At 41.3% G+C, this 14,324-nt stretch overlaps 2 protein-coding genes across 2 annotated transcripts in view; both read right to left on the bottom strand.

The window, feature by feature from the left end:
- Positions 1 to 11,979, bottom strand: part of LOC116383763 (collagen alpha-1(VII) chain-like) — a 12,865-nt gene extending 886 nt beyond the window's left edge. Inside the window, exons 1-26 of the mRNA XM_031847848.1 lie at positions 11,853 to 11,979; positions 11,708 to 11,767; positions 11,458 to 11,583; positions 11,298 to 11,369; positions 11,089 to 11,124; positions 10,940 to 10,999; positions 10,788 to 10,832; positions 10,017 to 10,052; positions 9,837 to 9,872; positions 9,436 to 9,492; positions 9,248 to 9,319; positions 8,655 to 8,726; positions 8,488 to 8,523; positions 8,303 to 8,383; positions 6,526 to 6,579; positions 5,646 to 5,699; positions 5,488 to 5,550; positions 5,344 to 5,406; positions 5,072 to 5,188; positions 3,990 to 4,067; positions 3,506 to 3,559; positions 3,307 to 3,355; positions 3,073 to 3,081; positions 2,110 to 2,193; positions 1,622 to 1,747; positions 403 to 576 (exon numbers count right to left, since the gene is read on the bottom strand). Of these exons, the coding sequence (XP_031703708.1) occupies positions 403 to 576; positions 1,622 to 1,747; positions 2,110 to 2,193; positions 3,073 to 3,081; positions 3,307 to 3,355; positions 3,506 to 3,559; positions 3,990 to 4,067; positions 5,072 to 5,188; positions 5,344 to 5,406; positions 5,488 to 5,550; positions 5,646 to 5,699; positions 6,526 to 6,579; positions 8,303 to 8,383; positions 8,488 to 8,523; positions 8,655 to 8,726; positions 9,248 to 9,319; positions 9,436 to 9,492; positions 9,837 to 9,872; positions 10,017 to 10,052; positions 10,788 to 10,832; positions 10,940 to 10,999; positions 11,089 to 11,124; positions 11,298 to 11,369; positions 11,458 to 11,583; positions 11,708 to 11,767; positions 11,853 to 11,894 (1,756 nt within the window). The 5' untranslated portion in view covers positions 11,895 to 11,979. The remainder of the gene's footprint in view (positions 1 to 402; positions 577 to 1,621; positions 1,748 to 2,109; positions 2,194 to 3,072; positions 3,082 to 3,306; positions 3,356 to 3,505; positions 3,560 to 3,989; positions 4,068 to 5,071; positions 5,189 to 5,343; positions 5,407 to 5,487; positions 5,551 to 5,645; positions 5,700 to 6,525; positions 6,580 to 8,302; positions 8,384 to 8,487; positions 8,524 to 8,654; positions 8,727 to 9,247; positions 9,320 to 9,435; positions 9,493 to 9,836; positions 9,873 to 10,016; positions 10,053 to 10,787; positions 10,833 to 10,939; positions 11,000 to 11,088; positions 11,125 to 11,297; positions 11,370 to 11,457; positions 11,584 to 11,707; positions 11,768 to 11,852) is intronic.
- A 900-nt stretch (positions 11,980 to 12,879) lies between these two features.
- The window catches only part of col7a1 (collagen, type VII, alpha 1), a 42,180-nt gene continuing 40,735 nt past the window's right edge, over positions 12,880 to 14,324 (bottom strand). Inside the window, exons 88-91 of the mRNA XM_031849568.1 lie at positions 13,688 to 13,723; positions 13,453 to 13,512; positions 13,290 to 13,334; positions 12,880 to 13,208 (exon numbers count right to left, since the gene is read on the bottom strand). Coding sequence (XP_031705428.1) covers positions 13,077 to 13,208; positions 13,290 to 13,334; positions 13,453 to 13,512; positions 13,688 to 13,723 — 273 coding nt within the window. The 3' untranslated portion in view covers positions 12,880 to 13,076. The remainder of the gene's footprint in view (positions 13,209 to 13,289; positions 13,335 to 13,452; positions 13,513 to 13,687; positions 13,724 to 14,324) is intronic.

Below are 14,324 nucleotides of genomic sequence, written 5' to 3'. Positions count from 1 at the left end.
ACACACACACACACACACACACACACACACACACACACACACACACATGAAGAATGCTGCACGCGGAGACACAAAGGCGCACACACAATAAGAAAAGGGCAGGCCAGGCAGAGAGGAGCAGAGGCAGAGGACCCAAAACAAGCATTCCTGACCACTGAGATCAACAACTCAATCAAACCAACCTGTTTATTTAGATAGTTTGGCATTCTCTTTTAGATGTAAAAGCAAATCATTAGCACTGATATATTATTCTTTGTTTTTGCATTTATCCTTTTAAGACAACAGCGAAACAGCCAACGCAGCCTGGGACATGCAGAGAGGACCAGACACCAGGCAGGCAGGATGGCAGAATTAATCCTTGATAGATCCCAATACAGGACAACCGCACATGAGCTAGTTTACCTTCCCCTTTGACTCTCCTCTTGATTCTGACTGATCTGGACTTGACTGCTTTCAGAGATGTAACTTTGGCTTCTTTCTGACCATCAGCTCTTGCTGTTTTCTTAACATCAGCTGTGGCTGATTTGTTTGGTTCAACTTTGACTGTTTTGTCAGTTTCATCCTTGACAACCTCACCTGCACACACACAGACACACAGCATAGACACATTCAGCATGAATAGAAAAAAAGAGAAAACAAAATACATTAATGTGATTTAAAAGGTGCTCTAAGTTAACGTTCACAGACTCAGGATGGTGGGCGCTTGTAGCAGGCGTGAGTGAAAAAATTCACAAGGTCAACACGGTATCTCAATGTCATGACATACCGTAAGCACAAAGTGAAACACACTTAATATAAGACACGCTCCTCCAGCACAAATTGGATTATGTGCTGGTTGAATAAAATTCAAGAAATTTGACATGCCATCTTCTATTTATCACATGAACCAGATACACTTGTCGCATGTGAATAAATATTGTTAATGTTGGGGCCATTTTAATTAAAAAGGGGAATCCAGGTATTTGACAACTTTGATTGTGAACATATTAATCACCACCTCAATTGTAGAAATTTGGGAAAACCTGGAATTTGGCATAATTGTCATTATAGAATAATATAGTGTAAAAATATTGGAGTAACATTCAGGTTGACACATTTCTTTGAGGTTAATCGTTTTGTCTTTGTTAAGACCTATTGCCTGAAAAACAAACTCACAAGCTTGATGGTATAAGTAGTACAGCAAAGGTTGCTGGAGGTCTGATGTTTGTACCCATCTGCCTCTCAAAACCCATACTTCCACTGTGTTGTTTTAATGTTTGATTCAAATGTACCCTGTGGAGATTTTGACCACTTATAGTTTGTGTTACTGTATGGTTTTACAGGTGGCTCCCCATTCTGTATGTGTATCCTGAACGTTCCATGTCAGCACGCACACGGGCAACCAGCAAGCAACGTAAACGATGTTGATTTCAAATTCTTCCAAAAATAGGCTTTGCAAATGTTTTATTGAGAAGAAAAATATTAATCTCATTTGTCAAGCTGCCAGTTCTTTTTTTAAAATGCTTGTCAGAGTGTCGTAAAGTTTCAGCTTCTAAAAAAAAAAAAACCCACAAGGTATCTTATGTCTTTAATGTACTATTTCCCTGCACGGTAGCATCTGACACAGTATGAAACACAGTACCATCGTTCTGGTTGGCAGTGGGAGTGAAGTAGAGCAGCTCCTCCAAGGGGTTGTCGTAGGCCTCGACGGAGTAGATGTGCTCGTAGTCTGGGTCGTTGGTGTTTACCACCACATGCAGCTCACGGCCTGAGAGAAATGTGACATCACACACGTCAGAGATCCTTCACCTACGTCTGACGACCTCCAAGCCTCAGATAGATGGAAGGCCCTGGACCATATTGGCACAACTCAGGAAGCCTCTAAATACAGGTGAGAATAGTCAGTGAGCCTATACACTAACATTTGTATTTGTCTGGATACGCCTATAGAATACATTATGTGGGACTTAACATAAATGGAGTCCTCTGTTTTCCTAATGAGAAAACCACCCAGTGATCAGAGGTCTCCAGGCCCAGCACCACCAAGTTAGACCTGTTTGTTAGGGACGAACACGCAGACAGACACACAGATCGAGGTCGACAAGCAGAGCAATGGACGGACACACTCACCCTCCTCACCCTTCACGACCAGTTGTTGCTCTGGTGCAGGCCGAGACCTGACCGGGGGCTGGGAACGATTTACTGGGCCTGAACCTGAGAGAACCAGATAGGACGGGGAGGAGCGAAAAGGGACACCGAGGGAGCGGAGACAGGATTTAGAGAGCGAAAGGGACCGGGTAAGTGTTAGAAAAGGGGGACCGGAAAGGTAACATGATGGAAAAAAAAAAAAGAAGGACAGAACATTCTGGTAGTAAAACGTTCAGATACATGAGCCAACAACAAAAACAACAACCCCAAAGCACCACAAAAATCATTCCACCGTTCCAACATACACACCAGCTGAAAGGAGTTTTTGCAAGACTGGTCACCATGAGGCAATCTTCTAAAGACTGGTTGTGATCCTTTAAGGACTCAAGTCGCTGCTGTATGGACTTTTGTCTTACTCGAGTCACATTTTTAAAACATTATGAAATGCATAACTACTTCTTAGGTAATGAAAATAAATTAAACATCAGTTATCAGTAACACTGCATATTTAGTAACTGCTGCTTCACAACTCTGATGAAGACTTACAATGATTAACATTTCACAAGTTAAAACATTGGGGAAAGTTGATCATTTTGAGTTTTTTTGGAATTGTCTTTTAATTAATTCATTTTGAAACATTTAATGCCATCTATTCTCAGTGATTGGAGAAAGTACGTTGTTTAGTCCAACATGTTCATATAATAATGGTAGGTAATGTAACTATCTTATTTTTGTGTGCATGAGGTTAAATGATCATTTAAACCACACACAAATGCCTAATAAGGGAAAATGCCCTAAAGCATTCTCGAAATATATACATGCGACTGACTGCTCTCACTACTCTGCAGCAGTATTTGTGGTATAGTGTACCGCTGTGACTCATGCTAAATCACAGCCCTTCTGTCCACCCTTCTCTCTTCTGCTGCAGCCGAATGGCTCACTCACCTCCACACGCTGAGGATCAGACAGATGGACAGGAAGGAAGCAGAAACAGAGGGAATAAAAAATGATCAGTTTCAAGAACCATGGCATTGTTGTAGTTCTCTGCAGCTTCTTATGTATCATACTTTCAAAAAGTTTAGCTGAAGCTGTGACTCATATGCTGTGATTACCATCTGAAGTTCAACTTGGGGACAACTCCGTTATAAATTAGCAATGCAAGCTGCATGAAAGACTCACCACAGTGCTGACTCATCTCTGTGCGAACGTACGCCCTGACCTCATACTCCTGAATTCAAAACAAAGAGGGGGAACAGAGCAAAAATAAGAAAAACACACTTACAAACACAACCCTAATATCAGCTCTGTGTAAGTGTGTGTGTGCTGTTTGATGTCCACATCTTCAAATTGAACCCTACGGTAAGGCTGAAGCACTGACCGTCATGCCTGGCTCTCCTCTGTCTCCCTTGGCTCCATCTGGTCCGAATTCTCCCTGCAACATGGACACACATTAGGACACACGACCCACAGAGGGGCCTGCAGCACAATAATTCATTAAGCTGAGACCAGGTGCAGCACATGAACTAAATGCAAAGTCAAAGTGAAAGATCGGCCATTGTGACTTTTACAGATACATAAATATATGGGACCCCTTTTGAGGAACCAAAAATTCATATAAAGCTGGGAAGCGTTAATAAAATATGGTTGTCATTTTTAAGTAACCAGTTTTGGTTGAAACTAATTAACTGTATAAGCGATGAGGAAATTGGCACACTGTGGAAAGAGTAATACTGGAATTCAACAAGTAATTCAGTGCGGTAATATTTTCAAATGTTTTTGATAAGGGTACCAAGAATTCTTTCTGACCTCTACAAATTGTTTCCTATCAAAGATGACAACCAGGAGACAAGTGTGACACTAACCGCTTCTCCTCGCTCCCCCGAGATCCCTGGGATACCGCGTGGACCAACCACGGCGGGACCGATTGGACCTCTCTCTCCCTGACAGAGGTAAAACAACATTACAACATACAGCATGTCTGCAGTAGACAGGTGTAGTAAACCTTACAATGCAAGTAACAATCTTTACATACATAATATCGGGACAGGTGGTCTTTGCCTGCATAGCTTCAGTGAAAACAAAGACAGATAACTGTTTCTAGTCCAGTGATATCTATTCTCCAAATAAGCTGCTACTGTACTCATACTGTACTGTACTTCATTCCACACACAATGTGCAAAAGGGATTTTACTATGATGCAGACATCAAAGCTACTTTTTACAGTATGTTTACAGTCTTTTTGCATTTGTGTTTATTGCTTTTCCATCATATTAACAGATCAGATGCTGAGACTTCCTTTCAGCCTGCACCAAAGCAAAAATATTGGTTTCGGAAAATAATGCAACTGGGTTGACTAAAGGGAGTGTCTCAGTTTGAAAAAAAAGGTGAGCCCATCAAAGAGACTCGATATGGCCCTGCTCTCCTTTCACCGGCTTTCTTTCTTTCTTTGTTGATGCAGCAGACAAGCCAGTCGTATGCCGGGCCCATCAAACTGTCAATCATTATCATGAAGCAATTCACAGAAATCAAACAAAATGAGCAGTCAGGTAAAAAAAGAAACAGGAGAACAAACTAGGGAGAAAAACAAAAGACAGTATTCTTTTTATAGAAGTCGTACATCATATTCTTGTCATATACTGTCAAAACCAAAATTTTTTATCTTTGTTGCCACTCACACATCTCTGACTTCTGCTCTTTTGTGCACTCGCACAGTAGAGCAATTGACACGTTAGTCTATTTTTGCTTCCATTACACATTATTTTTCTTTGCTAGATTGCCAAGAAATGTGTGCACAGTCATACTTGATGGTGCACCCATTAGCTGGTGTAACAAAGGCTTGTTGAATTGTCATTATGTCCTATCTCGTCTCTTTAATAGACATCTGCCTCCTTAAAGTGGAGAAGCGCGGAACTAGCCACTATCAAGCCACATTAAGGATAGTCACCTTCTGTCCCTGGAGCCCCTCTGGGCCTTTAGCACCAGCTGGGCCCTGAGTGCCACTCAGGCCCGAGACCCCATCCACTCCTCTGGGGCCAGGAGGACCAGGTACGCCAGACGGACCCTGCATGAGGCACAGAGACAGTTAATTATGAATCTAAAGGTTTCCTGTATGTAGCTCTGAGGATGAGCCATGTTGTGTTTCTGACTGTACATACATATTATGGAGATTAGGTACAGCATGTAAGCTCACACTGTACTGCTGAGTTAGAAACTCACCCTTTCACCTTTCTCTCCCTGAGTTCCTTTGGGTCCTGCAAGGCCGTCAAATCCACGGTCACCCTACAAAGTCAGAGAAAAGTGGTAACACTCTATATTGGACACATTTATAGTTGATTTCAAGAAAAGTTAGACAACACATACCTTGGCACCGACTAGTCCCTCTTTTCCAGGGGTCCCTGGGGCCCCAGAAGGTCCAAGTTCCCCCTGGAAAACACAGAGAGCATGCCTGTAAACGAGTCTTAAGAGCACACACGAGGCATATAATAGAGCACAGCGTGTCTGTTTGATGTTACTCATACCTGTTCCCCTTTTCTTCCAGGTAGGCCTGATCTTCCATGAATACCACCATCCCCCTGAACACAAACACTCAGATTCATTCAATTTTCAAAGTACTTACCACACAGTACTCGACTCATACATGTCTAACTCATAACTTATTAAAAAGGTACTACGAGGAGCTTTCATTTTGTGTTGATTTGACAGTCCCTGTGGACAAAAGCACCAGAGACTGCAGGTCGCAGGCGTTTGCAAAGCTGGGTCTGGGTCTGTCCACAATGGACTCAACGGCCCGCTGGCGTCTGAGCTAAAGGAGTTTCTGGTGAACCTGCGTGCTGTAAATCATTTCGTCTGATTTTAAGACCCGATGACAGGCATTAAGAATAACGTATAATGACACCTACGGATGCACCAATCCAAATTATTCAGTCCAGATATTGATAAAGATACCTGGGCTTTGGGTACTGGCCGATATAGAGTACCCATCAGATACCAGTATTTAATTAATAAGCTGTATGCCCAGTGACTGGGCCCATTCTTTCATGTGTGAGGCAATTATTATTATTCATTGATACATTGACTGAATTGTTATTAATTACAATAAAGTTATTCAATGTCAGAAATGGCCCATTTGTCACCAAAACCTGATCCAGCTATCAGTACTGATCTCCGTTATTGGTTTCGGTATCGCTGCATCTCTAATCGCCACAAAAAGAAACAACATCTAGCTTCACAGACCACAAGCTATTACTGAGATGTTAAATTCTTGGTTCATTATTGGGACAGAATAAGTACCCAGTGTCAAAATACCATTGGGTGGGAAATTATCACGATACAATTTCTTCATTCATGCTTATTTCCTCCCCCCTTTCTCCCCCTAAATCAGATATGTCTTGATCCCACCTTGTCTCCTTTTGGTCCATCACTTCCACAAGCCCCCTTGGGTCCTCGGTCACCCTGGAAACACATACGTTCATCATTGACAGAGGCACATGAAGAAGCTTGTGAGTGACAAACGGACAAGATGCTCTAAACCAGTCAGACAGAGTCCATCCATTGATCTATTGTCCTTTTACCTGCCGCTCGGGCTGAATCATTGTGCAGGAGCACTTACACGTACAGTGAACATGATCCAGCTTGTCCAGCAACTTCCAAACAGCACAAATATGATGCAGAATCTGATAATGGATGTTGTTACAAGTGGCAAAACAGCAGCAGAGGACTGGCCGATGTTGTCTGGTACAGTCGTGCTACATCCACATGTTCATTTGATAGCACACGGTATTATCTTCAAATGCACACAGACAGACTTACAGGAAGTTTTCAACCCAGTTTTTTCTTTGGAGACTTAAAAAGTTGGCTAGGAATTTTTAGTAGGAGTCTTACAATTGCACAAACGTATAATTTAGCAAATGGCACAGTAATTAAAGATAAAAAATGTGTAAACCATCATATCTGTATCCAACTATTTAGATGCATATATCCTGCACTCCCACATTGTTCATTCTACCTTACTATTCATTGTACTATGTGGAAAAAGTAGGCTGGTCCTCAACGTACACACTATCATTCTTGTTCATAAATGTATCCTACTAAAGCTGCGTCACTATCGCACACCTCTTCTCAGTAAAAACAACTGTTCACAAAAACAAACAGCCAGGGCGGGTTAGTACCAGTGATTTCCACCATGAAAATAGTATGAATCTTTTGAGTAACATTTTGACATTTTGGGAAAGCCAGTGAACTGAGAAGATCAATATTACTCTCATCTGAAGCTACTGCCAGCAGTCGTTTAGCTTAGTAACAGATAGCCCAGCTCAGCCTAAAGGTAACAGCCCCTGTAAAGCTCACAAATTAACATGTACTATCAAACACATTGTATAAAAACGTCAATTCATCGCTTTACGGAGCGTTATGTGCATGACTGTTTCTTGGCCAGGACCAGTTGCCAGGCCCCCGAGGAGTCTTCAGGAACTAAATGGTCCAGCACAAGAAATAGCCTGGCACATAAAAAACGGTTAATTGTGGTTATTATACTTGTCATTATACTTTTGTACGAATAATTGTACGTTGGATTTTGTTAACAGTGGGCAGAGCCAAGCTAGCTTTATTTCCCCAAATGTCAAAATATTCCTTCAAAGCTTCAACGTCTCATCCCACTGAGCAATTTTAAACTTTGTGCCTTTTTAGAGAGGTCTATGATTGCTTCTGATGCAGTTTGTAGGTATATACTTGTGTGTGACTGGCTGCATTTGTTGTATGTCTTCTCTCTGTACTTTCTCTCTTTTTTTTTATCTCAATGAGATAACCTGATAAAGGTTATTATAATAAAAAAATTTAAAAAAATAGCTTGCCTCCACACATCTGAATCGTCGCCCAAATCTTTGATTGGTTCAGTGATTAAAATATAATTCAAATGAATAGATTAAGTGAAAGAAAAACGGGCATTAGTTCTATCAGGCTGAGCAAAATCCCTATTTCCGGCTGTTAATAATCATAGTGACAGGGTGAAAGCAAATATTCTGCATGGATATCTTTAATTTAATCCTGTGCAATCATATTCATTTTATGTTAGTATTGAGTTGTTACTGTTATCACTGACTCCTGAAAGGTGCTTGAACGTTGAAACAACACAGAATGAACAAACAACATCTCAAGCACACAGACTCAAAGAAAATACCTTGATTCCTCTCATTCCTACAACACCAAGCTCTCCCTTCTCCCCCGTCTGCCCTGGCATCCCGTCTTTTCCTCGGAAACCCTTAAAGAGAGAACAGAAAACATCCCTCGGTCTGTCCACCAAAGAGATAAAACCACACACAGAAAATGCTAAATCTTCATTTGGACGGAATTAAAATCACAGACCGATTCACCAGGTACTCCAGGTTGGCCGGCTTCTCCCTGCAGGGAGACAACAGACTTATAGTGATTAGAGCAGTCAAATTACTACGTGTACCGACTACTGACTGGCTTTGCTATTGATTCTGACACGGATTTAATCACAACAATCATCCATGCTCAGCATTACTCACCTTTTGTCCACCAGGGCCACGGGCACCCGGGAATCCAATGGATCCTCTTTCTCCCGGCTCTCCCCGCAGACCCTGATGTCAAATACACACATACACAGAAATATGCATATCGATCATTTATAATATCAATATGGTGGCCTCTTTGTTGCTGCAACATAAGAATATTGTTTAGGGTGAATCATATTTCTGAGTTAAATAATCAATTGATGCGCCTGCTAGGCCATCAGATCCACATTACTGATGATAATATATCATCAACCACTAGTTCAGATCAAATTCTGTTAAGAGGCAAACTAACTATAAATCAGAGACAACTACTCAAATAGGCCATTAAGATAATTCATTGACAACTATTTTGATTTTGAGCAAAAATGCTGATTTCAGGCGTCTAAATGCAACAAATCCTTCAGCTTTTCTCTGCTTCATCTCTGAAGCTGGTTGGATGGATTTTTGCAAATTAGGGAGGACACTTTTCTTCACCAAATAATTAGTCAATTCATCAAAAAAACAAAACAATTAATGTATAACTCAAATGATCATTAGTAGCAGCCATAAGACCATCACATATACGTTCGGACAAGAAACACATTTACCTGCTCCCCCAGAGGGCCCTCTTGACCTTTCACCCCTTTTTCCCCCAGCACACCTTTGGGTCCCCTGTCACCCTAAAATGAAACAATAGTGACATCCACAACAAGCAAAAACCAAACCATACACTATAAGAACAAACAAGGATATCTTATTATATTCAACATTTGGACACATCCAGGTGTTCACTGACTGTTTCTCCTTTGTTGCCATGTTCTCCAGCAGGTCCTCCCACCAGCACAGTGTCCCCCTGTGAGTGACAGTACGGCTGTAAACATCTGGCTTCTCCCCAAAAGCCAAAACATCAACAAACCATGTTTCATCCTGTAACCTTTTCTTAGGCGGTGTCACTTTTAGTATCGTAGCTTATTAACATTGTGTGTATTCATATATTCCTCCTGCTCTCTCATGAAAGAGCTCTTTCAAAACAGCCACTGCCGACACAATCTGTCTTATATTCCTCTTTATCCATTTTTGTGTCAGAAAGAGAGCGAGAGTGAGAGAGAGAGAGAGAGAGAGAGAGAGAGAGAGAGTGAGAGTGAGAGCGAGAGAGCGCGCAGTGGTGGAGCTCATTAGATAATAAAATGTACACACCTTCTCTCCTTTGTCACCTTGCAGCCCGATGTCCCCCTGAAGAAAATAAAATAGATTGAGAGCAAAACATTTCATTCAGGCGTGTCAAATGAATTCCCCATTTTACACGAGCAAAGGACTCGAGGGAGGACACAGCTCGCATGATGACATGAAAATGGGAAAAGGCCTGGTAGTATTCACCTTCTCTCCCCAAGCACCACGATTCCCTGGTGAACCCTGATAAACACACAAACACACATACTGGTTTATTATATTCTGGTCCACACATAAAAGCCACTATGCATGTTTTTAACTCAGGGCCATGTTTACCTGGGTCAGACAACAAAACTTAAATCCCAATAATATCATGACCCCTCAGGCTGTACAGTTAGATTAAAGGGTGAGCACAGGTTGATCTTGTTTTAAAATGATGGGTGCTGCAACACTGTGAGGGAGGACAAGGCCTGTTGAATAATTAGTTTACGATCCAATACATTGTGTCCTTGTGAAGAACAGCTCTTCTATCATAACAATGAAGATTTATGCCTGCGTTTTCCCCTTTGTGTCTGCATACATACAGCCTTCTGGTGAATTAAGCATTTTGTAAAGCACAACACTAAAAGACAAGTTCAAAGCTTGAGGAGTGTCCATATAGTGTTTTTTCAATTTCAGAAAGCACTAGCAGGGCACCGGAGGGACGACACCATCGTCTTTCAGAGATTTTCAACAGGAAGCATTAGGAACTGCCGCACACAAAAGTTGAAGTGCTCTTAAAAAATACGATGCTGGGTGCAACGCTTCTTGGCTCGGCAGCCACACGCAGCCGCATATGCTCTCTCCTCATTTGGAACAATTGCAAATAGACGCTGGCGCTCAGAAAAAAAACATTATATTGTTGCTTGTTGGCACAACTTTGTTAGTGTATGTTGAGTTACTGAGGGATGGATATAAAAGTTGTCACATGGTATTTACCGTTGGCCCTCTCTCCCCATCCAAGCCAGCCCGGCCCTCCTCTCCCTAAGACATGACATACAGAAAAAGGCACACAAACAAACCAGTTGTTATTATCCAGACTCATAATAGATCAAATCTTCAATGAAACACTGATGTCACGGATGTCTTACTCTCAGCCCTGATTCTCCTCTCTCTCCTCTGGGACCAGGGATTCCGACACCAACCTCCCCCTGGCAACAGAAATAATATATACACCCTTCAAAAAAAGCCATTAACATTCAAGCAGGGAGACAGAAATATGTGTCGCTTGGATAGTCACCTTGTCCCCTTTGAACCCGTTGGTACCAGGAGAGCCCTATAAAGTATGAATCGTAAAGATTTATGAATCTTTTACGATAAAAAGCACACAATGCACACATAATTCATCACTCATCTGTGTGTTTGTCGATTTCCCTTTCTCTCTCAGACCTTTAACTTTTTTTTAAAAATAGATTTTTACGTAGTAATAAAAACAAGATCTAAACTCACTGCCTGTCCAGGAGGACCAGCGGGACCAGGGGGTCCGACATTTCCTGCACGGCCTGCAAAGCCCTGGAGACCCTGGAAATGAGACCTCAGTAATTGAAAACCAACCACATATATTAAGAGAAAGAAAATACAGTTTTGTGTAATAAGCAGCTCCACCAACCCTCTCCCCTTGTGGTCCAGCAGGTCCTAGTTGTCCAGTTTCTCCTCTCAGGCCAGGCTGTCCAGCATCACCTGACTTCCCCTGTAGCCCTGGAGGACCAGCTGAACCAGGAAGGCCTGGATCTCCCTGAAATGAAGTCAGAGTTAGATTTTGACCTATCTCACATCTGATAGATCACTTTTACTGATTAGAGAGGTAGGTAAAAACATACAGTAGATCATCCTATGTTGCACCACATGCTGTTACTCACCTTTAAGCCTTGAGGCCCAACCCGACCAGGAGGACCTAGCTGTCCGATGCCCTTCTCTCCCTGCAACACACATTTCGTCATAACTGTCACTTGGATTGGTTTTGATTTCAGGCAAATTAATAACAACCCATGACAGAAAGCTTACCTTATCTCCTTTTGGCCCTGAAGATCCCTGTGACCCCTGCATGAAAGACAAATGTCAGATGTGAAAATAAGAGCTATTGACTGTGGATTCTTTTAAGACCCATATCAATAATACCTTACTGGAAAGAAAGCAGACAAATGTAAACCATTGCTTTTTTCATATTAACAACAATAACAATAATAATAATAATAATAATAATAATAATAATAATAATAATAATAATAATAATGATGAAGCACAGTTGCAGTTTGTTTTAACAGTGTAACACATTTCTGCATGCCCCCCAAATATCTGTTTGGCATTCATTATTATGCTGGTGAAGACACGTTCCATCAGCTTTAGTGTGTACTGTCAGTGGCTTGGTTGTCATTACACTTAACATGCCTCGTTAACCTCAAATAATCAAAACATTGAGCATCAGAGGAGATTTGTCACAATTACAACTGACACTTTGAGATAGGAGGTCTAGAGACTTTAATAACACTGCTGTAGGTAGAAAAAAATGGTTGATCAAGGTTAGATTAAATAATTGGACTGACCTTGAAGAGAAACCATTTGGCATAAAGAATCCTTGCTTTACATGTGTGGCAAAATCTGCATACATTTACCAGCATCACTACATATTTCCTGCACCCTTGTTTGATTTCTGGATAACAGAAATGCCTAAAACATGGGTTTAAGTAGGATGTGATTACATAATGAGGATGATCAACATGTCCAATTTGGAGCTGATTATTGCAGCCGATTATGCTAACAGCCCTGGATTAACACAGTGTGGTGCCCTAGGGTGACCACACTCCAAGTGTGTAAATTAAGTCTTTAATGTAAAATGTTGATTTTGACCACTTGCCATCCAAGTATATTTTTCATCGTGGCTATGTGCCGTGATTGTTTTTCTTTTTTTCTAGCAACATCTGCTTAGCTGATGCCAGTTCATTTTGAATTTGTTAACAAATACTTTAAAAGTCTAGTCTTTGTCTTAATCATTTGGTGCCCCCAGGCACTCGCCTGGTTCCATATTATCCGTCCCATCGTGCTATATAGCAATATGCTGCATTTGATCATATTAGTATAAAAGTCTAAGCTGGATGTAGTTGAGTAGTTACTCACATCGTTATGGTAAAAATGTTTACCTTAAATTACACACTACTAATGGTAGTGTAATGGTGGCATTTAACCTTCACTAATAGATGAAAGCATTAGACCTTTGGGAACAATTTGAAGCTATACGCAAATAACAAAAAACACATTCAGTAATACAACACGTGAGAGAAAAGAAAAGAAATCCAGAAAACAAACGGTGGCTGTGGAAGAACTTACATCTTCTCCAGGCTCTCCTGGCTCACCATCCACTCCCTATGAAGACAGATAACATGATGTGAAAATGTGATGTTAACTTTATGAATATTTGTTTCCGTGCAGCGTGATGTCACTCACTCTCTCTCCTTTGTTGGCAGCAGCTCCTTTGTCTCCCCTGTTACCCTGAAAGACAGCAGTTATTAGTGATCGGCATCAATGAAAAAGCGCTCGATATTTTCACACTGTCTTGCGGCACCGGCTAAGAGTGAGCCTTCAGTCGAAATGCTTTAGGCAGACTCACCTTTTCTCCAGCTAGACCTCTCTCTCCAGTTGTGCCTGGGAGTGTTTGACCACTAAGACCCTGCATCAATCATAACCAGGAAAGTGATGTCATTCAGTTGCTCTGTTCTGCTTCTTCATTTACAAACTTTTAGTCTTCTCATTTCCGGACTAAGCTGCATTAGTTGAGTATGTCACAGAATTAAAGAAAGGTTCAAGTAGCTACTTCCTCATTAATGCCATTAACAGTGACTCACCCTCTCTCCTTTGGGTCCAGGGGTTCCAGCCACAACCTTTAACAGTGCAGAAAAATGGAGAAAATAATAGCAATTACTTGTGCAGCATGGTATGGTTTCTTGTATAAAAATAGGTATATGTGTACTTCAAAGCCTTGGTATTACATTAGCCATTAGCCTTTCCAGCTCTCAAACATTAAGAGCCTTAATGGCAAGCACAGGTAGTAAATGCACAACTCCTATGGCTTAAACATTGCACTATACCACAAGTGAAAGTGTTTGGCAGCCTATACTTTTCTTCTCTGTGGGAGGCAATGGTCTTACAACAAACAACAACAACAACAACAACTTGTTTAAGATATGCACGTATTGTGCTAATAATATGCCTATTCAATTGTAATTGACATTCAAGGAACAATCTGAGGAGAGCTACTTTGTGATCAAATGCTGTGTCTTTTTTTCTGTGTCCTTAAATCTTTTCGGCTCTATCTTGACAGAATGACAACTTCCAGCTAAGTTGTCTGGGTCAAGAATGAGCGAATGAAGCAAAAAGGAAGCTCTGGTTCTTGCACTCAGAAGGTCTGAAACCAATTTAGAAAGCTTTACATGTGACTGTTATCAAAGTTCATTGCAACTGTGGAGCTGGAAAATGCGATGT

This window comes from Anarrhichthys ocellatus, unplaced genomic scaffold (genome assembly GCF_004355925.1).
Source record: "Anarrhichthys ocellatus isolate YVR2014 unplaced genomic scaffold, GSC_Weel_1.0 scaffold1, whole genome shotgun sequence".
NCBI classification, from domain to species: domain Eukaryota; kingdom Metazoa; phylum Chordata; class Actinopteri; order Perciformes; family Anarhichadidae; genus Anarrhichthys; species Anarrhichthys ocellatus.
Note: the sequence above shows the minus strand (reverse complement) of the source record. Positions and strands in the feature narration are given on the sequence as shown.